The sequence below is a fragment of the Podarcis filfolensis genome (genome assembly GCF_964270895.1).
Source record: "Podarcis filfolensis genome assembly, chromosome: Z".
In the NCBI taxonomy this organism is placed as follows: domain Eukaryota; kingdom Metazoa; phylum Chordata; class Lepidosauria; order Squamata; family Lacertidae; genus Podarcis; species Podarcis filfolensis.
Window position 1 is genome coordinate 10,540,931 of NC_139617.1, and position 21,837 is coordinate 10,562,767.

The window sequence follows — 21,837 nt, forward strand, 5'->3', positions numbered from 1 at the left end:
AAAATGACCTGAATAGCCTAGAGAGCTGGGCCAAAACCAACAATATGGAGTTCAATAGGGAGAAATGTAAGGTACTACACCTGGATAGAAAAAATGAAATGCACAGGTGGGGGACACTTGGCTTGACAACAGTACCTGTGAAAGGGATCTGGGAGTCTTAGCCGACCACAAGCTGAATATGAGTCAACAGTGTGATGTGGCAGCTAAGAACGCCAATGCAATTCTGGGCTGCATCAATAGGAGTATAGTGTCTAGATCAAGTGAAGGAATGCCACCTGTAATGGTTATATGGGGTTGCTTGTGCGTAAGTTGCCGCCACTCCTGGCTAGGTTGCCTGGTTAAACCTTTTCCTGGCTGGACAGCCCTTCACTTCGTGGCTGTTTCAGTCGCTAGCAGAATCCGTCAGTGGGCGTTTCTTGAACTTCTTCCAGCAAAGAAGTTCTTTGACGCCAAGTCTACGCCTACTTTCCCTGCGCGGAAGTCTTCTGCGCAGGGTGGGTGTGGGTAGCAGAGGACCTGTGCTCTCCCCGCTGGTCTCCGGCGAAGAGTCCTGGAGCCCCCTCTCCAATTCCCCCATCCGCCCCCCTTTATCCCTGGTGTTACGCTGATTTCCTTCCCCAGCCGATGAGTTCCCTCTCTCCCTGCTGGGCCCTTCTCCGGCATCGCTTGGGAGCCTTGCCTCCACTTCTGGCTCTGATGTCAGTTCCCTGACAGCCACCACACTATTCTGGTTGGTCAGACCACACCTGAAATACTGTGTCCAGTTGAAGAAGGATATTGTCAAGTTGGAGCATGTCCAGAGGAGGGTGACCAAAATGTAAAAGGTCTGGAATCCAAGCCCTACGAGGAGAGACTTAGGGAGCTGGATTTGTTTAATCTAGAGAAGAGAAGATTAAGGAATGACATGATAGCCATGTTTAAATATTTGAAGGGATGTCATGTTGAAGAGGGAGCAAGCTTGTTTTCTGCTGTTCCAGAGACTAGGATGCAGAATAATGGATTCAAACTTTGGGAAAAGAGTTACAGATAGGTAGCCGTGTTGGTCTGCCATAGTCAAAACAAAAAAAAAAAATTCTTTCTAGTAGCACCTTAAAGACCAACTAAGTTAGTTCTTGGTATGAGCTTTCATGTGCATGCACACTTCTTCAGATACACTGAAACAGAAGTTGCCAGATCCTTCTATATAGTGAGAAGGTGGGGAGGGGTATTACTCAGAAGGGTGGTGGGAATGGGTGATTGGCAGATAGCTGTGATGAGCCTGTTGACGACTCTTAATGACTGCAATAGGTGGAAAAGAGATTCCACCTGTGCGCGGTAATCCAGTCAGGGAAAAAGGGAGGCATACTATGTTTAGGGCACCGTTTCCAGCCCCTTCCCCTTTTCGGGGTGAGCATAGTGGATCCTAAAAAGGGCTGCTCAGTCATGGATACAGCTGCTGAGCTGCTCAACTGCCTCATTCCTTGAGTCAGAACGACTGACCGCCCATGTGTCGGTTCATGACTAGGGACTTCACATTCCTGCCCCTGTAGCCATTTAGTGATGGCCATGGGGGGAGGGTTTGGGGGGGTTGGGTTGGGTTTTTGGAAGACGCCTGTGCGTGAATTTGTTTTATGTGTGTAGATCAGTGCACGCTGACCAATGCACAGCCTTCACAGTAGGGCTCTGTTCTGATGGCATAAGTAGTCACGACGAACTGGTGGATCCTATCTGCTGCAGCCTTCATCCGCCTTCAGAGCTGTTATAACACACTGCTTGTTATCACCCACCTGTTCTGCCGTTGAGGACTTCTTGGATCATTCTTTGTCTAGCTCCTTCCCTGTTATGTACTAAGCTTGGATCCTAGAACAATAGGCAAGTAGGATCCTAGAATGCAAGAACTGATTGGCTTGCAGGAAAAGACCAATCAGGATCCAGGAGGGAAGCAGAATCAGCCAGTCAGACGGGACTCATTGTGTAAATAATGTATATAAAAGCCTGAGGTTTGGGGGGGAATTCAGTCACTGTTTTACAAGCTGCAATAAAGAGCATGAAATCACTACAGAACTCTGAGCATATTTAATTTTCTTAGACCTTACCACCTTGGGTGACCCTGCTGGGAGTACAAGATTCCCAACGGCTTCGCTCACAAGGGTCATAGGAATGTGCAAGCCCACTCACCATGACAAGTGAGAGAACTGAGATAGATTGCACTGAGCCCTGGTCTCATTAGACAAAGTGTTCCACCAAAAAGGCTCTGGCTCTGGTTGAGGACAGCTGGATATGTTTTGGGCCAGGGACCACCTAACTAACAGGGTTGCTGTTAGATGAGCGTCACACTCATGGGGGGTGTATTGGAAGATAATTCCCACAGATAAGAAAGGTCACAGACTGTTTAGGGCTTTAAATATTAGCACCAAAACATTGAACCTGATTCGATACTCCACCTGGAGCCAATCCAGCTGATGAACAACCAACTGAATGTGGGCTCTCCACAAAGTCCAAGTAAGAACTCATGCATCTGCATTTTAGACCATATGGAGTTTCTGGAGCAGTCTCAAGGGTAGCCCTGCATCTCTCTCTCTCTCTCACTCTCTATCACATTTATACCCTGCACACCCCGGCTCAGGTGTACAGCAAGTTAAAGTAGTCTAGTCTGCAGGTGACTACTGCATGGATCACCATGGCTAGGTTGGAAAGGGACAGGTACAGTACCGATTGCCTAACCTGACATAGATTCAAAAATTCCAGTTTGGCTACATTTGTGACCAATGCCTCCATAGAGACAGAAGCATCCAGGATCACAAAGGGACTCCTGATGGCAGCTACAGGTGACTATTGCGCCCCATGAAGAGCTGGCAGCTGGCAAACCGAACTGAAATAATTCTGGCCCAGCCATTGGGCGCCCATCTTTAATGGATAGAGATTCAGCTGACTCTGTTTCCTCCATCCAGACACACCCACCTAAAAATTGGCCAATATATCCAGGGTAGCATCTGGCCAGGGCCATGAAGCAGTAGATCCATGATGTTTGTGGTTAGATCTGTGGTTATGTACAAGATATTTGAATAAAGGGTGAATTTGGGGTTCCCCAATGCAAAAAGTGTGATGATCCATGAGGATCCGTGCTTCAAAACCATGTTTTTGGGCCATGGAGTGGCCAGGAAGCCGTGGATCCGTGATTTTTGTGTTGCATGCTGTGCCCCTGGCCATGATGTTTGATCTGATGATGACTTTGGGCTGATCTTGTGCAAAAATCATGAGGATCCATGAGGATCCATGCTTCAAAACCACGTTTTTGGGCCACGGTATAGCCAGGCAGGCGTGGATCCGTGATTTTTGTGGTGGATGCTGTGCCCCTGGCCATGATGTTTGATCTGATGGTGATTTTGGGCTGGTCTTGTGCAAAAATCATGAGGATCCATGAGGATCCGTGGTTCGGAACCACGTTTTTGGGCCACGGTATGGCCAGGCAGGCGTGGATCCGAGTTTTTTGTGGTGCAGGCTGTGCCCCTGGACATGATGTGTGATCTGACAGTGAGTTTGGGTTGGCCCAATGCAAAAAGCGTGAGGATCCATGAGGATCCGTGCTTCAAAACCATGTTTTTGGGCCATGGAGTGGCCAGGAAGCCGTGGATCCGTGATTTTTGTGTTGCATGCTGTGCCCCTGGCCATGATGTTTGATCTGATGATGACTTTGGGCTGATCTTGTGCAAAAATCATGAGGATCCATGAGGATCCATGCTTCAAAACCACGTTTTTGGGCCACGGTATGGCCAGGCAGGCGTGGATCCGAGTTTTTTGTGGTGCAGGCTGTGCCCCTGGACATGATATGTGATCTGACAGTGAGTTTGGGTTGGCCCAATGCAAAAAGTGTGAGGATCCATGAGGATCCGTGCTTCAAACCCACGTTTTTGGGCCATGGTGTGGCCAGGATGTTGTGGATCCGTGATTTTTGTGGTGGATGCTGTGCCCCTGGCTATGATATGTGATTTGACATTGAGTTTGTGTTGGCCCAATGCAAAAAGCGTGAGGATCCATGAGGATCCATGGTTCGGAACCACGTTTTTGGGCCACGGTATGGCCAGGAAGCCGTGGATCCGTGATTTTTGTGGTGGATGCTGTGCCCCTGGCCATGATGTTTGATCTGATGGTGACTTTGGGCTGGTCTTGTGCAAAAACGTGAGGATCCATGAGGATCCGTGCTTCAAAACCACGTTTTTGGGCCACGGTATGGCCAGGAAGCCGTGGATCCGAGTTTTTTGTGGTGGATGCTGTGCCCCTGGCTATGATATGTGATTTGACAGTGTGTTTGGGTTGGCCCAATGCAAAAAATGTGAAGATCCATGAGGATCCGTGGTTCGGAACCACGTTTTTGGGCCACGGTATGGCCAGGAAGCCGTGGATCCGTGATTTTTGTGGTGGATGCTGTGCCCCTGGCCATGATGTTTGATCTGATGGTGACTTTGAGCTGGTCTTGTGCAAAAATCATGAGGATCCATGAGGATCCGTGTTTTTTAACCATGTTTTTGCGCCCCTGCGGCCCCACGAAATAGTGGATGCATGATTTTTTTGATGCTGTCTACAGAGTAAGACATGGTCTACAGTATCATGGTGGTTTTATTTAATTTGAATGAAAAAATCATATGAATTCACGAGGATCCGTCTAGATCCGCCTTTTACCTTTTTCTATAAAGGGTCAACTAAAAAAAAAAAAAGGTTATGTTTCCTGTTTTCTTTTCCCAAGCAGAGATAATGTGTAAGCGTGGTGTCAGCTCCCTAAAAAAAGGTCAGCAACTTTGGGGTCTCCCCCCCGTAGAAAATGTCGACAACTCTGGGAAAGGGGGGGGCGCAGGAGGGATCTTTGCACCACAGCGCCGGATATGCTTAAGACAGCCCTGGCGCTAGAACTAAACTCCCCGAGCCACGCGCGCTCCGGGCTCCTGGGCACGGACAATCGGGCATCAGTCACCTGCCTCGACCCCTCTCCAGCCTCAGCGGGTCAGCTCTCCTTCCCCTTCCCGTCTCCAGATCAAGTTGGCACCGCCCCGCGACGGCCTTGCGTAGCGCACACAGGGGCTGGACTGCCGGGTATGCGTCGCTATGCGTCCTCCTCGCTAGTTGCCCGGCCCGCAGCGGGCATGGTGCAGCCGCCGCCCGGGCGGCATGGCGACCTGGAAGCGGGACAGTCGGCTCACCGCTCTGCAGCGGCTCAGCTGTGCCGGGCTGGCCGGGGCGCTGAGCCACAGCCTGACGGCGCCTCTGGAAGTTTTCACCGTCCTGGCCCAAGTTGGCACTCACCACTCGCGGCGAGGGCTCTGGGAGACGGGGCGCAGCTTATGCAAGGCCGAAGGCATTGGGGCCCTCTGGAAGGGCAACCTCACCGCCTGTTTGCGCCTCTTTCCCTACAGCGCCCTACAACTGGCCTCTTACCGCAGGTAAGCCAGGGCGAGAACCCCCCTCGGCTTTCGGACCCAACCAGTTGATACCAAAGCAATGGCGTGCGTGGCGCGGGGACACGGCTCTCCAAGGGTTAATAATTCCTGCAGTTCGTTGTGGCTGCCCAGCATTTTTCCATTTCTACAGGCTCATGGGAGGGGAGGGGACTCCAGTAAACTTCAGTCTTATTTTCACCTAACTAAGCTCTGTTGAACACAGTGAGACTTCCGCGTAAAGACGCACCGAGGTCCGAGTAAGAATGACTTCAAAAATAAAAAAAAACTATATAGTATTAACCAATCAGAGGGGTGCACTGAAGAGACAGAGGAATACCGGTAGTTAAAGGGCGCTCTGAACAGTCCAGCTGATGTCGAATTTCCTCCCTGTCTCTAGGAAGGTGTGTGGAACAGTGTAGCTTTCTGGAGGTGTTTGTTTTTTAACTGTCTCACTCTGAAACCCAAAAGATAAAATATGATTAACTGTCCACAAAATGTATTTTCCATGCAGAAAGTGGGTTCCAAAACTGGTTCTTGCCCTGTGCAACATACAGACTTTCATTATAAGCTGCATTCTGTGCCCAAAAACAGAACTTATATTTCCCCTTTGGTTTTGAATAAGATGAAGGTTTTCTATATTTCCCCCAGTGGTGGGAGCTAGATGTAGCTTCCGTGGGTGTGGTGCTGAAGCTGTAAATCAAGTCTGATTTCTTTTAAAAGAAAGACAGAAATAAATTAAACCTGTTTTAGATATTCTTAGGCAGCTGGGGGGGGGGTTGCCTTCTATAGCCAGACTTCACACATGCATAGTAGGCCTGCAACTTTTGTGTTGGAAGAGAAGTTCTCCTTATTTCATACTTAAGCTAATCAGCTTGCATTGAATGGAAAGTTCGCAGAAGGCCTTTTTGATTATTGTCTGGGGTGGGGTGGCCAAACTACAAAGGTACAAGGCAAGAGCCACTGAAAAAATGAAACAAATGAGGGGAGGAAAGCCATGGTTTCTTTGGTTAACTCATGGTTTGTTAAGCAGTGGCTTAAACAAACCATGATTTAGTGTTACAAATGAATCACTGACTTTATCTATGTTGTGTATCTGACTTGTGATATCCTCACCCCCATATATCATACTAGGTTTGTCTTGCTGTTTGTGGATGATTTGGGCCACATCTCCCAGTGGGGTTCGATCGTGGCTGGAAGTTTGGCTGGCATGGTGGCTGCTGTTGCAACATACCCAACCGAAGTCGTCAAAACCCGTCTCATTGTACAGAACCGGTTGGAACCCTCCTACAAAGGAATTCTGCATGCTTTGTACATGATTTATCATCAAGAAGGCGTCGCTGCACTTTATCGTGGTGTTTCACTGTCAGTATTAGGTATCGTGAGACTGCATTCTTTTTCCTATAACATTGGGGTTGGAATGGTGACTGAAAGTCAGTGCTTTTTAGTTATTTAACTTACAGTATTTTCTGTGCCACCTGTTTTCTGGGCAGCTTCTAACAAAAAGATGTTAAAATACAGCTGTCAGTTCAAGCAATAAAACAATAAAAGGCAGCATTAGATTTTGAAATGCAATAAGACAAGCTCCCCCCTTTTTTTAATCGCTTGTGTCAGATTTCAGTCTATTGCCTGCAAAACTGGTGTATTGGCAATGTGCTGTTAACTGTGTTCTCAGTCATTCATCCTCCCCAAAACGATGTGAGGAGATCCAATTCTTCTGATTTTACAGATGGAGGATCATGACTGAGAGGCATAAATTTTCCCATGACCAAATATAGCAAGGAAAAAAGAGGCAATGCACACAATCTGCAATAAAGATTCTGATTGGACCCAACAGCAGATGCTATACAGTGGTACCTCTGGTTGCGGACGGGATCCGTTCCGGAAGTCTGGACGGATCCTGAGGTTTCCACAACCTGAGGACCACTTCTGCGCATGCGTGTGTGGCAAAACCCAATCAAATACTTTTGGGTTTGCTGCTTTCGTATCCTGAAGTTTATGTAACCAGAGGATTACATACCCGGAGGTACTACTGTATATGGTTTTTTAAAGACCCATTCAATTGCCAGTGATGACCTTGACGCCTCACCTACTTCGGCTTTTATAGTCCAAATGTTTTAGAAAACCAAATATATCCCAAAAGAATATTTGCACCTTACATTGTGCCAAGTTTTATAGTACAATGCTTTTCTGTTTTACCCTTAACAGAAATGCAATCAGACTTTGGAGTTGGTGACATTTCCAGGACAGTAAGCGCATGTTAATCAGCAACTTCTGCTACAAAAGAGCATCAAAAGAATCCTGCTGGATCAAACCAAAGTTTTATGTAGTCTAGCATTCTGTTCTCACTGTGGCCAACCAAATGACTGTGGGAAGTCCCAAAAGCAGCCCCTGGGTGCAAACACACTTCTTATGTTTCCATTTTCTGGAAGCAGAAATTATTGCAGGAGAAAGATATTCCCGTCACACCCTGCGTTGCAAACTTCTCAGCGGCATCTGATTGGCCAGTGTTAGCAGATGGGATGTTGAGCTAGGTGGTTTCTTGATCTGAACCGGCATAGCAAGTTGTATCAGTAAGCACCTAACAACTTCCACAAGTCTCTTTTGCTTGCTTGCTTTTCATGACAGGTGCTATCCCATTTTCCATCGGCTCTTTCCTCGTTTACACACATCTGGATAAAATCTGGGGTCAGCCCAGCATCCGCTTCACTCCTGTGCAGAACTTTGTGAATGGTTGCCTGGCTGCTGGTGTTGCACAGTCACTTTCTTTCCCTTTTGAAACAGTCAAGAGGAAAATGCAGGTATGGAATTTAGGGCTACCATATTCCTCTAGAACTAGGGTATGCAACACACCAGCCTCTTGCTCAGGGGTTGCCAACCTTTGGTGGGGGCCTGTAGGCACATTTGCAAAAGCTCTTGAGGGCACCACACCCCCACAACCAAGCACATGTTGCAACCTGTTCTGATGACTACAGCAGAACGCTTCTTTCACACCTAATTTCATTGGAGGGGGGGAGAGGATCCTGCCGGCATCAGGGAAGATCAACGGGCACCACATTGGCAACCTCCACTCTAGTGGCATAGGCAGCGGAAAGGTTGTGGCATATTGGGAGCAAGAGGGCCCATAGACAAGGCGATCACACCTCTTCTGGGCTGCACTGTTGTCTTCTTAAAGGACGGGAGGAAAAATCATACCTGGGACTGTGTGCATATGTTTAGCACTGTGTGCTAGATTCTGGAACTAGAAGGTAGATGTATTGGTAGACCTTTGAGTTCAGTTGAGTTGAGACCGGCAGGTTTTATCTTGGAGGTTTTATCTTGGAGTCTCAGGATTTCCTAGCTGTAATGAGGCTCTATTTATTTAACAATTTCTTTACCACTTGATTAGAACAAAAGCTTTTGAACAAGAAAAAATATCAATAAAAGCAGTTAAAATCAAGTAGCTAAAATGCAATTAAAACCAGCTGTAAACTTAAAAAGAGTTTAAAGCACATCAACATGTATGTGTTTGGATAGGTTTGCCTTAAGAAAAATGTTTGAATCAAGACTGTATAGTTCATAACTTGCTGTGCCTTAAATTTGCAAGTGCAAACACCCCTCACATGCCACTGTCGTGTCTTGCCTTGAGTCAATCACTTATCTCTCATATTTAATGTTCCTTGCCTATAAATAACATGAGTATTAACTGGTGGGCCCTTAGACTAATTTTAGAGCTTTGTGATAGAATCCCTAGTCTGTAATAAGTCAGAAGTAGTTTTGTATTTGTATATGCAGTTTATCCAGGTGTATGGCTCATGGAGGGGACGTGGGTGGCGCTGTGGGTTAAACCACTGAGCCTAGGACTTGCCGATCAGAAGGTCAGCGGTTTGAATCCCCGCAATGGGGTGAGCTCCCGTTGCTCGGTCCCTGCTCCTGCCAACCTAGCAGTTTGAAAGCACCTCAAAGTGCAAGTAGATAAATAGGTACTGCTCCGGCGGGAAGGTAAACGGCGTTTCCGTGCACTGCTCTGGTTCGCCAGAAGCGGCTTAGTCATGCTGGCCACATGACCCGGAAGCTGTACGCTGGCTCCCTCGGCCGGTAAAGTGAGATGAGCGCCGCAACCCCAGAGTCGGCCACGACTGGACCTAATGGTCAGGGGTCCCTTTACCTTTATGGCTCATGGACAACAGCAGAGAGTTGGCACCACCATTTTGCATCTGTAGCCCAGCTGTTGAGCCTTGGGGTTCTAGTAATGAGCAAAGCAGACCGCCACCATTGCACTAGAATGGTACCAGTCCTTACATTTGCCATGTGGCATCCTTTGTCACAAAGGAATTGTTGCTTTAGAGCAAGGTTGGAGAACCTGTAGCCCACCGGGTGTTGTTGGACTGCGGCTCCCATCATCCCCTACCATTGGCCATTCTGCCTGGGGCTGATGGGAGCTGGAGTCCAGCAACATCTGGAAGGCTGCAGTTTGCTTGACCCTGAGTAACTGTACCTGTGTCGTTTCATGCATCCAATGAAAAACAGCCTGGGAAGCAGGGCTTGTGGGAGACACTGCAATGGAGGGGAGGATCAAGCACACCCTGTTCCATCCACCAGTTTTCCCCTGCAGATCCTCTCTAAATGCACATTATAAATTTGGAAGCTTGTTATAGGAAAGCAGGGAGGTTCTTCATACTGCCATTGGTGCATCTGGCTCTATATTGTCCTCACGGACTGGCAGTGCCTCTTGTATCCCAATCTAGGGATGCCAGGTATCTAGTCTGAAACTTTCTGCATGCAAAGCAGATGCTCCACTCCCGAGTTATGGCCCTTCCTTGTCTACTACATTTGCCTTGTAACATGTAGTTCTGCCCTTAGCTATACAGCTGGCAGAGGAGAAATGTTAGGTCATTTTGAGCCACTAGATGGTGATGTTACTCCACAATACACTTCCAACTCAGGCTGATTCCTGCAGCCTCCAACATTTCCTCTCTGGTCTTTCTGCCTGGATTTACCAGGCAGAAACCTTTTTTATTATTATTAAGTTAGGATATTGCACACACTTAACTTGGAGTAAGACCCGTTGAAGTAACTGGGACTTAATTCTCGCTAAATATGCATAGAACTGAGATATTTGTTAAGTTGCTTCTTTCTTCATTTTAAAAGCATCCTTACAAAAATGTAAATTTGCAGCATCTTCTTTGTTGTTCACCCTAACTGTATCCCTTTGTCTCCCTCTTTCCCTTTGCTCCTGGTTGACCTATTAGCGAACTGAAAGGTATAGTATGCATGTTCGGGCATGGGTCCTCGTGGCTTAGAGTAAAAAGTGCAGATGCTGGGTAGGTTTCTTTTTGCTAAAATGCTGCTGAATTTTAGAAAGAAAGGGGAGGGAAGCAAGAGAGTACTAAAGCATAAGGCAACAATGACTTTTCATAACTCTTTCCATTTTTAGCAAATGTGAAAGGCTTAGAATTTTCTACATAAGAGCAACATTCGCAAGATCCGTTTACAGACCCTTAGATCCTTCTGTTGCACTGTGACCAAACAAACCAAGAAGCCTTCAATTAACCAAACTTGCCCAGTTTGTCCAGAGGTGTCCTGTTTCCCAAGTGTCCTTGTTTCCCAAGGCCATGGCTCAATAGTAAGGGATCTGCATTCTATGCACAAGGTCCCAGGCATCTTCAGGTAGTTCCTGGAGAGACTTCTGTCTGAAACCGTGGAGAGCTGCTACCAGTCAGTGTGGACAGTACTGAGCTAGGTGGACCAGTGCTATCACTCGGTACAAGGCAGCGTCCCCTGTTCCATATTATTGCTGGCTTTGGATCAAGCCTAGATCTTAAATTGTAGCTTGAAGTTGGTTTCTTATGTGCTGAAGCTGCTAACCATAGATTCTTGGTTTGGATAAAAGCTATGGTTAATTAAAGGTTTCATGTTTTAATTACATTTTGAGTGAAGGGAGATTCAGAGGGGCTTCATGCAAAGACTCGCTTTATTAAGCAGATATACAATTGAAGCAAATGTGCAATGGGTCAGTGCATCTTGCTGTTAACCAGAAGTTTGGTGGTTCAAGCCCACCCAGAGATAGCTGTGGGCAGGATTCGTGCATTGCAACGGGTTGGACTCAGTGACCCTTGAGGTACCTTCCAACTCTACAATTCTATGATTCTATGAAACATATGAGTGTCTGAAGCAGCTGGAGTACTGTTAAGCAAATATATGATTGACTGAAGCAGCTAAGTACTACTCATTTATTTATTATATACACCCCTCCATCCTTTCTCAAATGAGCGAAGGGCAGCATGCAAGACTCCTCCCCATTCCTACCCCCCATTTCATCAGCATAACAAACTTGTGAGGTAGGCTATACTGAAAGAAAAATATCAACTGGCCCAAGGTGAGCTTTACAGCCAGCAGATATTTGGACTCCAGTCTCCAAGATCTTACTGCGTCCCTCTACAATGCCACCTTGACCGTTTATAATTGTCGCAATTTAAATGAAAAGAAAGGGTAATCTGTTCATTTATTTAGAAGATTTTTATGCTACTCTTCATAGTATCTGTCCCAGAGCGGTTCACAAAATAGATCAATAAAATAATAATAATAATAATAATAATAATAATAATAATAATAATAATAATAATTAATAATAATATCTACAATAACAGAAGTAGGCAATCCCTGGCACCCAAACATGTGGAGTGAATCCTTTAAATCAGGGGTGCAGAATTTGTGCCCTTCAGATATAGTTTTGGGATAGCAACTACCCTAATCTCGAACTATTGATCATGCTTGGCTGTAGCTGAAGGGAACTGGAATCTGCGTGTGTATAGAAAGTAGCCCAGTGTACAGAGTTAAAAGTCACACTTGTTGCTCCACTTACATTTGCCTGTGGCCCCGCGCCCACTATTGGCATGTGGCCCTTGGAGAGTTATATAGAAGGGAATGTGGCCCTTAGCTGGAAAAGGTTCCCACCGGTTGCCTCGAGACAGATCTTATTTACCCAGTGGGACTGGCTTGGCGGTAGATTAATGACAGACAAAAGAAAGCTGTTCCTCACACAATGCATACTTTTATGGAGTCACCCGCAGTGAAAGCCACTTGCCTTACAGAGATTTCAGAGGGGCTCAACAGGTTCATGGAGATCAGCAACTGTTAGCCCTGACAAGTGGGTCCTGTAACAAAATGCTGCAGTGTGGAGTGCTTTGCTTCACTGTTGAAGTCAGCCAGCCATGTCTTCCTCCACAACACTTCATACCATTCTCCCTTCCACCCCAGTTTTCTTCTCCCTTGCAAATTCTACGACCACTGAGTTCATAGGCCTGGTTTATTTTGGGAGCAGGGGTGTCGGCTCCTCAACAAGCTGTACACTCGTACAGTTATTCACATGTAATATTCAGCAAGTGCTGTGCTTTCCCCCCAGAGGTACTCAAGGGTACGTAGTACCAGCACCTCTTTTTCTAGAATAAAAGCACTAGCTAAAAGTGTTGCACTTACTGTAAGAACTTCATGGTGAGTACCTTTTTCCCTAGAAGGAAAGCACTGAACAAGTGTATAGTTTGTGCACAGTTACTTAGCCACATTGAATTCAGTGGGCTCACTGCTAAGCAGATGCGTATAGCATTGCACTACATTTTCCTATCTATTCCCTTATTTCTGTTTCTGTTTCCATAAAGCTCAAAGTCAGGATCCCAGAAAGGAACTGATTTGTGATAAGCTTAAGACAGTCAGAAGGAATCTCAGGCTAGGCCAGAGAAAGTATAACTTGTGGGATTGTTTGGCAGAGCTCCTGCACCTTTAGAAGCTGAGTAGAAGAGGGAAGCAACACCTGCTGAAATCCCCTAATATGCTGCTAATATGCTGATATTTCAGAGCTGAAATTCGGGGTCAGGCTAGATGACCCCTGGGTCCCTTTTTGCCCTGAATATGCTGAAATTCGGGGTCAGACTAGATGACCGCTGGCTCCCTTTTTGCCCTGAATATGCTGAAATTTGGGATCAGGCTAGATGACCGCTGGCTCCCTTTTTGCCCTGAATATGCTGAAATTCGGGGTCAGGCTAGATGACCGCTGGCTCCCTTTTTGCCCTGAATATGCTGAAATTCGGGGTCAGACTAGATGACCGCTGGCTCCCTTTTTGCCCTGAATATGGAGATATGCCCACTTTGGCATCTGGTCCTCCTATAATGGAGTTCACCACCCTGAGATCTGGCACTGGCCATTAGCTCCAGTGACTTTCATAGCACAGTCCTATAGATGTCTACTCAGAAGCAAGCCCCACTGTGTTCTCCCTGGTAAGTGTTTATAGGAATGATTTCTTGGGAGGAGTACAAGTATACCAGTTGGCTGCGATAGCTAAAAACAGATATCCTCAGAAGAAGGATTGGAACCTCAGAACAGAATCCTGAAACATTAGATCAGATTCTGATATCTGGCAACCCCAGACCTTGTTCTCACCTTGGGTAGCCTGGTGCAAAAGAAGGCAGGTGCTTTTACACCTTTATGTAGGAAACATCATTTTACCAGGTGCACAAAATCCCCCTCTTTTGCAGTACTATTAAAAGCCCCATTCTTTCTGGACACCCTAGTATCAACCAGCAAAGGAAGTAGTATCAACTTTTAGTGTATGTATTGTAAGCAAACCCCCATTGGATGCCTGAATTAATCCACCACCAGCAGAGAGTCCTATTGTCCCAACCTAGTCCAATGCAGAAACCGTGCCTGATTCCAAAACTGTTTCCCTCTAGGGATATAACTGTGTCAGTTTCCCAGGCCCTTCCTTTGGGCAAAAGGAATAAGCACATCCCCAGACAAACAGAATCTCAAGTGCTTCATTGAAGCTTCAACTGAGGGCTGCAAGATTTGTGGTTGGGCTTCATTCAGCCTGGAAGTATTTAGATATCCCCAATCGTCCGTGTTAACCTAGCCCTTGAAAGGATTCTGTGTTCTTATTTTAGATTTCAGATTAAGAGAAATAAACGCCCCGAGTAATTCTGCGCCACTTCTTTTCCTAATCCCTTATTAGCAAGGCTGGCACATATTGCACTCCTAGGTTTTCTCAATGAAAATATAATTTCAAATAATTCTTGCAGGGCAACTTTTTGTACCCTGGAAAGATCCATAAAAACCTGTGTCTTTATTTCTATATCTCTTGGGTTTGGGTTGGTAAATTATATATATATTTAATTATTGCATGTATTAGTTGCATTATTGTTTTATTTACCGGTACTTACGGGATATTAGTGGGGGGTGTTTTAATCTTGCTTTGGAAGTAAAGGGACATACTGAGGCCATGGTGAAGAGGATTTTTTTTTAAAAAAAAAATTGCAATCTGTTAATCAATTAAAAAGCAGATAGTAAATCCAATCAAAACTCTTCTATCCAGTTGAAGAGTGCTTCTCTGTAGCGGAAACATGTCCTGGAGGGTTCATCTTTCAGTAAACAAAGTGAAGCAGCCAAGAACTTAAAATATGAGCGTGGAAGCATCTCATGTATCATCACAAGGCATCGATCCGACAGAGAGGATCACTTTAGGCTTATCACTGTTAAGAAGCTGTCTAAGGTCTGATTTAACACAGAACATGGGGCATAGAGAATGCTTTCCCCTTGTGAACCCTCCAGATATGTCTGGGTAATTGAATCTCTGGTGTGCTAGTGTTAACATGTGAATTTAAACGTAACCTAGGTAGGTTGAAACCATTCCTGCACAGAAATCTGCAGGACTGAGCCTGGGTCTGCAGATGCAACAGAAGGAAATGGTAATGAGGCAGGGGTTTGAATTGCTTGTACTACTTAGGTTGCAAGTTGAAGATACTACTTTTGAATGCTGTCATTTTGTTGTTTTAAGGCCCTGCAAGCAGAAATGTAACACATCTGTGAATTTCATCTGCAGTTCTGGTATTCTGTTTGCAAGACGTTTTTATCCTGCAGTCTGAAGTGGTGTGATTTATCCTGTTGACTCATTCTTCTTGAGTTTAAACCAGTCCTAATTCATTGTAAGAAAACGAATTTGTTTCCTCTATGCGTGAAAAACAGTTTCCAAGCTGAACCTGCAGCGCTAGTGTCTTTGTACTTTCAACGTTTCTTGCAAATTCTCTCTAATGCTGAAGAATGAGAAAAGGAAATGAGTTCTGCCCTTATGGCTTAACTTGTAGGTCTTGGCGGATATCTCACACAGTGCCTTGCAGACATCGCTTAGCATAACATTTATCTGGGAACTAGGCCAGAGAGAGAGTGAGATGCAGAATTCCCTTGCTGGAAGCACAGAACTTGTTGTCGTTTCCCTTCACTGTGGCTGGAGCAGTGATTTCCAAACTGGAGCCAGGGCACAGACATATGTCCCAAGAGTATTGCCAGTGTGGTATAAGCAAGCAATTAATTAAATAACTAAAGCAGAAGTGGCTAACCTACGACCCTCCAAATGTTGCTGGACTACAACTCCCATCATCCCTTGCTCATGGGGTTGATAGGAGTTGCAGTCCAATTCTACTTAAACACATATACACACAGAGAGAGAAAGACTCTTTGCTGTTAGGAAAGTTATGGGGAAATGCATTTAAGAGTGTGTGAAAGAGCGGAAGACATATAAAGACCCTCCAAACAAAACAGGACAAGTGCTTATTTTGCTGTAGAACCCATCCTATAAATAAATCAGAGCAAATGCTCAATGAAGACTGGACCTAGCCTGACCACTGGATAAACTTTGTGCAAGCTAAATAAATAGGTCATCTGGAGTATCCCTGAACAGACACATATTGGATTGCGCTGTAGACCTGGAATTCTAAACATGCTTCCTAAGGCGTTTTCCCCATTGAAACCAGTGAGACTTGAAAGCAAACATGTCTTGAATTACTCCATGATAATGTAGCTGTTCCACGTAGAATACTAGCAGGAATGAACGAATGAATGACAAAAGTATGTTGTTGTTGTTGTTTAGTCGTTTAGCCGTGTCCGACTCTTCATGACCCCCTGGACCAGAGCACGCCAGGCACTCCTGTCTTCCACTGCCTCCCGCAGTTTGGTCAAACTCAGGCTGGTAGCTTCAAGAACACTGTCCAACCATCTTGTCCTCTGTTGTCCCCTTCTCCTTGTGCCCTCAATCTTTCTCAACATCAGGGTCTTTTCCAGGGAGTCTTCTCTTCTCATGAGGTGGCCAAAGTACTGGAGCCTCAGCTTCAGGATCTGTCTTTCCATTGAGCACTCAGGGCTGATTTCCTTCAGAATGGAGAGGTTTGATCTTCTTGCAGTCCATGGGACTCTCAAGAGTCTCCTCCAGCACCATAATTCAAAAGCATCAATTCTTCAGCCATCAGCCTTCTTTATGGTCCAGCTCTCACTTCCATACATCACTACTGGGAAAACCATAGCTTTAACTATACGGACCTTTGTTGGCAAGGTGTATACAAAAAAGTATACTTTTGTGTGTGTACAAAAGGTGTGTACAAAAGTATACTTTAAGCACACTTAGCAGAAGAGTTTATAAGTGAATAGTATGGAATTGCTAGGCAGTGTATTTTTCATGTGTCTGTGTAATTTAGACCAAGGGTGGGAACCTGTGGTCCTCCAAACATTGGACTCCAGCTCCCATCATCTGCAGCCAATACAGCCCATGAAGGGCTATATCTCAGTGACAGAGCATATGCTTTGCACATAAAGGGACCCATGTTAAATCTCTGGGTAGAGCTAGGAATGCCAGTAGGTGCAGAGACAGAGAACCAAAAGTCCCCCAGATGCTGATGGACTCAAGCTCCCATCAGCCCTAGCCAGCAGGTCTAATGGCCAGAGACACCGGGAGTTGTAGTCCAACAACATCTGGAGGACACCAGTTTCCCACCTCTGGTGTAGACAAGACTGAAATACTTGGACCAGTGGTTTGATACAGCAGCTTCCTATGATCTGTGATAATTGGAGTCCAGTAACATTTGGAGAAGGGACGCGGGTGGCACTGTGGTCTAAACCACAGAGCCTAGGGCTTGCCGATCGGAAAGTCAGCGGTTCGAATCCCCGCGATGGGGTGAGCTCCCTTTGCTCGGTCCCTGCTCCTGCCAACCTAGCAGTTCGAAAGCACCCCAAAAATTGCAAGTAGATAAATAGGTATCGCTGTGGTGGGAAGGTAAACGGTGTTTCCGTGCACTGCTCTGGTTCGCCAGAAGCGGCTTAGTCATGCTGGCCACATGACCCGGAAGCTGTCTGCGGACAAACGCTGGCTCCCTTAGCCAGTAAAGCAAGATGAGCACTGCAACCCCAGAGTCGTCTGCAACTGGACTTAACGGTCAGGGGTCACTTTACCTTTTTAACATTTGGAGAGCTGCGGGTTTGCCACCCATGGTTTAGGCAAATAGGATCAGGTAGTACAGCAGTGCAGAATGGAGCATATCTCCTCTCCTTGTCTTTGTATTGGTGCAAGTCTGAAATTCAAAAGCCTGGATATTATGTTTATTACAATAAAGTAAGGCAGCAGCAATACTAAGACTGCAATCTCCTCTGTGCACTTAATGCGGAAGTGTAAGGCCCATTTAATTCAATGGGACTTCTGTGCAGATATTCTGTATATATATATATTTGCTGCTAGGCTGCATTCTTAAGTGCACTTAAGTAAGAGTAAGCCCCGTGGAAAACAGCACAACTTGCTTCTGAGTAGACATGCATCAGAGTGCAGACTTAAGGGCACTTCATCGCTGTTTTGGGGTGGGATTCAGTCACATACCAGCAAATGCAGCTTGTGCAACTGCAGCCATACTGGTGCTCTTGCACAGCAAACCCACTTCCCTTTTTGCAACAAAGGAAGAGGTGATAAAATGTGGGATAAGACTTGCTTTGCTCTGCTCAAACAAATCAGAACAAATGTTCAATGCATTGTATAACCTCCCTGCAAACTTTGTGCAATCAAATTCGGACGAATGCTCAAGAAGTAGGGCACCCAGAAGTGACCTTAGGCTGCAACCATAACCCCACTTCCCCACTAACCTTACTAGGACTTACTTCTAAGCAGACATGGCTAGGCTTCTGCTGAAAGGGTTTCAGAACAACAGGGACTTATTTTCCTCCTTTAAAATGGTGATGTGTTCTCTCCCGAGCAGGCTCAGAGTCCTTGCCTCCCACACCACGGAGGGGTTGATGTCCATTTTGCAGGCATGGTGGACTGTTTTAAGCAAACGGTGAAGACAAAAGGGGTGCTCGCCCTTTGGAATGGACTCACTGCTAACTTACTCAGGGTACGTCCAAAAGCACCTGTTCTTCAATACCACTGGAGGTCTGATTTATTGTGCTCCTAATTAGGAATTTATTCTTTTTTCCTCCTGCCAGAATTTAACCATGAGGTGTTGATGGAAGTTGAGGATTGCATGCAGTTTTTTAAAGCTGCCATTCTTTGTAGATCCATCTTTATATAACCTCAGAGTGGTTTTCAGGGTTCTCTCCTTCCCTGTTTTGTATTCCCAACAACCCCATGAGGTAGGTTAGGCTGACCTAAGATGACTGGCCTGCGGTCACCCAGTGAGTGGGGATTTGAACCCAGGTCTCTCAGTTCTAATGGTCCACCATTCTAACCACTGCACCACACTGCCTCTCGATTAATAAACATGCTCTTTTTTATATATAAATATTTATTAGAATTTTCAATTTTATACAAACAAAAAAGAAAAAGAAAAAAATATTAAAAACAAATCAATTTCAATACCAATTTTCAATAACATATTTCCTTGACTTCCTCATACCTCCCCTTCTTGTTTTCTAGTTCAAATTGTTTATCCAGCAAATCCTAATCTCTTAACATTCCATTTAACTAACACCTTATTTTCCAATCAACTTCTTAAATTTTGTAACTTGAACAATATTTATACCAATTCTTTTTACCATAACAGCTAGAGACCACATAAATTCAATCCAGCATCTTTCAAAGTTCATTAATTTTGCAGATTAATAAACATGCTCAGGCTTTCCCCCTATAGTAGGCTTGAAGCCTGGATAATGAAAGTACGTGACTATTTATGTGTTTTCGTTTGCTTGCTTTCTAAACAGATTGTTCCTTATTTTGGAGTCATGTTCAGCACTTTTGAATTCTGTCGTCGCGTCTGCCTGTATCGAAATGGTTACATTGATTCCCCTCTGACCTACAAGCTAACTCCAGGTGTGGACCAGAGTTTAAAGCCTAAAGAACTGCAAGAATTTAAACTACTTGGAAGAAGAAGCTTTTAAGCCTCAGGATGCATTTTCTGCAAAGCAATACTAGGTCAACGCTGCAAAATAAGACACTGTGGTTTACTACCAGCTAACTAGCCCTCAGTTTAACAGCATGCGACTTTTTCCTTAAAATGCCTCTTATTGATAAAACTAGGCCCGAACTACTGAACGGGCCACTAAGCCAATGGAGCTCACCCGATATTGATTGTGATCTGCCGTGCAGTAGAGATCCTCCAGCCTGTGGCCACAAGTGGCATCAAGTGTGGAGCAGACAGCTCCCCCCTTGTCAATCACAGGATGCCACAATGGCGTCAGGTGCAAGGTGCTTTGAAGTCCCAAAGTCAGGACTTCAAAGCACCTTGCAAGGCAGTGCTAAAACAGAGGGCAAAGTCGTCTTTCGTGTTCTTGGGGTTTCCTTGCAGACCCCCTCCCTGAATCAGGAAAGGGTTTGCATGGAATCCTGCCAAACTGAGCAGGATTTAACCCTGTTCATCAACTGATGAGTGGGAGTTAAATCCTGCTCCATTTGGCTGCTCACCGGTTCAGGATTTAACTCCGCCCTCCTGACTATCAGCTATCAGCTGACGTCTGCTGATGGACGGGTGGGCACAGTTTTGGGGAAAGTGGCCTTGCAGGTGGCTGTTCCCTACCCCTGCTCCAAACAGACTTCAAAGAGGCTCCCTGATCATTAGTTACAGCAAACTGCTATGGAGGCACATCTTCAAAGGAGGCTGCTGTTAATTACCAATCAGCTGTAACAACAGAGGGATGAGGAATTAGGGATCCAGCCTGCTGGTCTCCTTACCCTGGGCTGAGCAAGTCTGTTGTCTCAAACTATACGTGCAGCAGAACGAGATGACAGAATGGACTATAACACTCAAGACTGAAAGTGGGGGGTGTATGCTATTTTTTTATTTCTCTCCCATAGTTCACTCCACCGCAACATAACACAGCAGGGAGAAAAGTTCTGTTCCAGACCCCTCCTTGCTGTGCTATTTTTTTCTGATTCCAAATAGCTTTTTGATGTAAGGGAGCACTGGCATTTGTGGTCCCACCACCCCTTTGAAATGATAGCCCTTTCTGTTCCTTTGACTACCTTATTCTGCTATGTATGTAGACCTCAGAGGCCCCTGCTGTATGTAGAGGCCCCAGAGAGGCAGCAAAAACAAGTCTATTGAACCTTTGCAGGCCATCACATATGGAAGGTGGGCTGCATTCAGCACATTGAATCTCAGGTTGCACATGCATGGCCTATAACTGATGATGTGACTGGAATCACAGCAGGGATGCAAAGTCTTATCGGCAGGGAGGAGAAAGAACCACTTCAACGTCTTTCGGGAGGGAGAATGCCAAAATGAGAAATCAGGTGGTTTTACCTGCATGCACCGAAAATAATGAACTGTTTTTGAAAAGTAAAAAAAGCACATGCAAAGGATAATCAAAAATCACACAAAATTTACATTTGATGCTACGTGTCTTTGGGAAATACATTAGGTGGTTCACAGGTGGGGTTGCCCTGCCCACCTGTCAAAGCTGACCTATAGGGGGCCACCAGGCCAAAAAGATTCCCTGTTTATGATGTATGTGATAAGTATGTATGGATAAGTTAAGTATGGAGGAGTTGATGAAGAGTAGTGAGATGACATGATGGAAGTGCTTCTCCACATCAGAATTCCCTACTCATAAGAAACCAGCACAGGGAGATTAGATTGGGAGCCTGTGTCAGAGATGCAAGGTTTCCACAGGTACAAAGTTTATTTTGGGAGGGTGAATATTTACATAACACAATGCTGGGTGCCACTTGAGTTCTGAAGTGGCACTGCACAAAGCAAACTTTGCTACATTATGCTTCTGGCTGCGGGGACTGCAGAATTTTCTGGTGGACTGTGACCTCAATGCAATGCAGGGAAAACCCACTGCTGGGTCTCTTTGTGACTCCTAGAAAACCTCACAAAACCAGTGACTGTGCACTTTATAAACAGCAAACCAAAATGTATGACAAACTGTTCTGTCTCAGGCACATGGAATGCAGGTGTATTAAGAAAAGTGAGTCTCCGGGGAGGGTGTGCGTGTGTGTGTGTGTGTGTGTGTGTGTGTGTAGAATTGTGGCTCTCTGTGTACCCTTGTCATTTTAGTTGTGAGCACATGCACACTGCTGTCAACAATTGCTGTTGAAACCCTTGCAATAAGAGTCCTTGTTTCACTTTGCCAAGGTGTATTTGATATTAAACTTACCTTTTTCCAGGGAAAAAAAGTGCAAAATGGTGATGTGGTTAAAGAGTTGCAATG

At 45.5% G+C, this 21,837-nt stretch overlaps 1 protein-coding gene across 1 annotated transcript; it reads left to right on the forward strand.

Annotated features, from left to right (window-relative positions):
* Positions 1 to 5,046: 5,046 nt before the first annotated feature.
* Positions 5,047 to 21,802, forward strand: SLC25A43 (solute carrier family 25 member 43). The gene is made up of 5 exons (XM_083595752.1): positions 5,047 to 5,414; positions 6,543 to 6,784; positions 8,037 to 8,209; positions 18,447 to 18,581; positions 19,387 to 21,802. Exons 1-5 carry the CDS (start codon positions 5,143 to 5,145, stop codon positions 19,561 to 19,563), a joined length of 999 nt encoding a protein of 332 aa, XP_083451878.1. The 5' UTR covers positions 5,047 to 5,142; the 3' UTR covers positions 19,564 to 21,802.
* Positions 21,803 to 21,837: the final 35 nt, after the last annotated feature.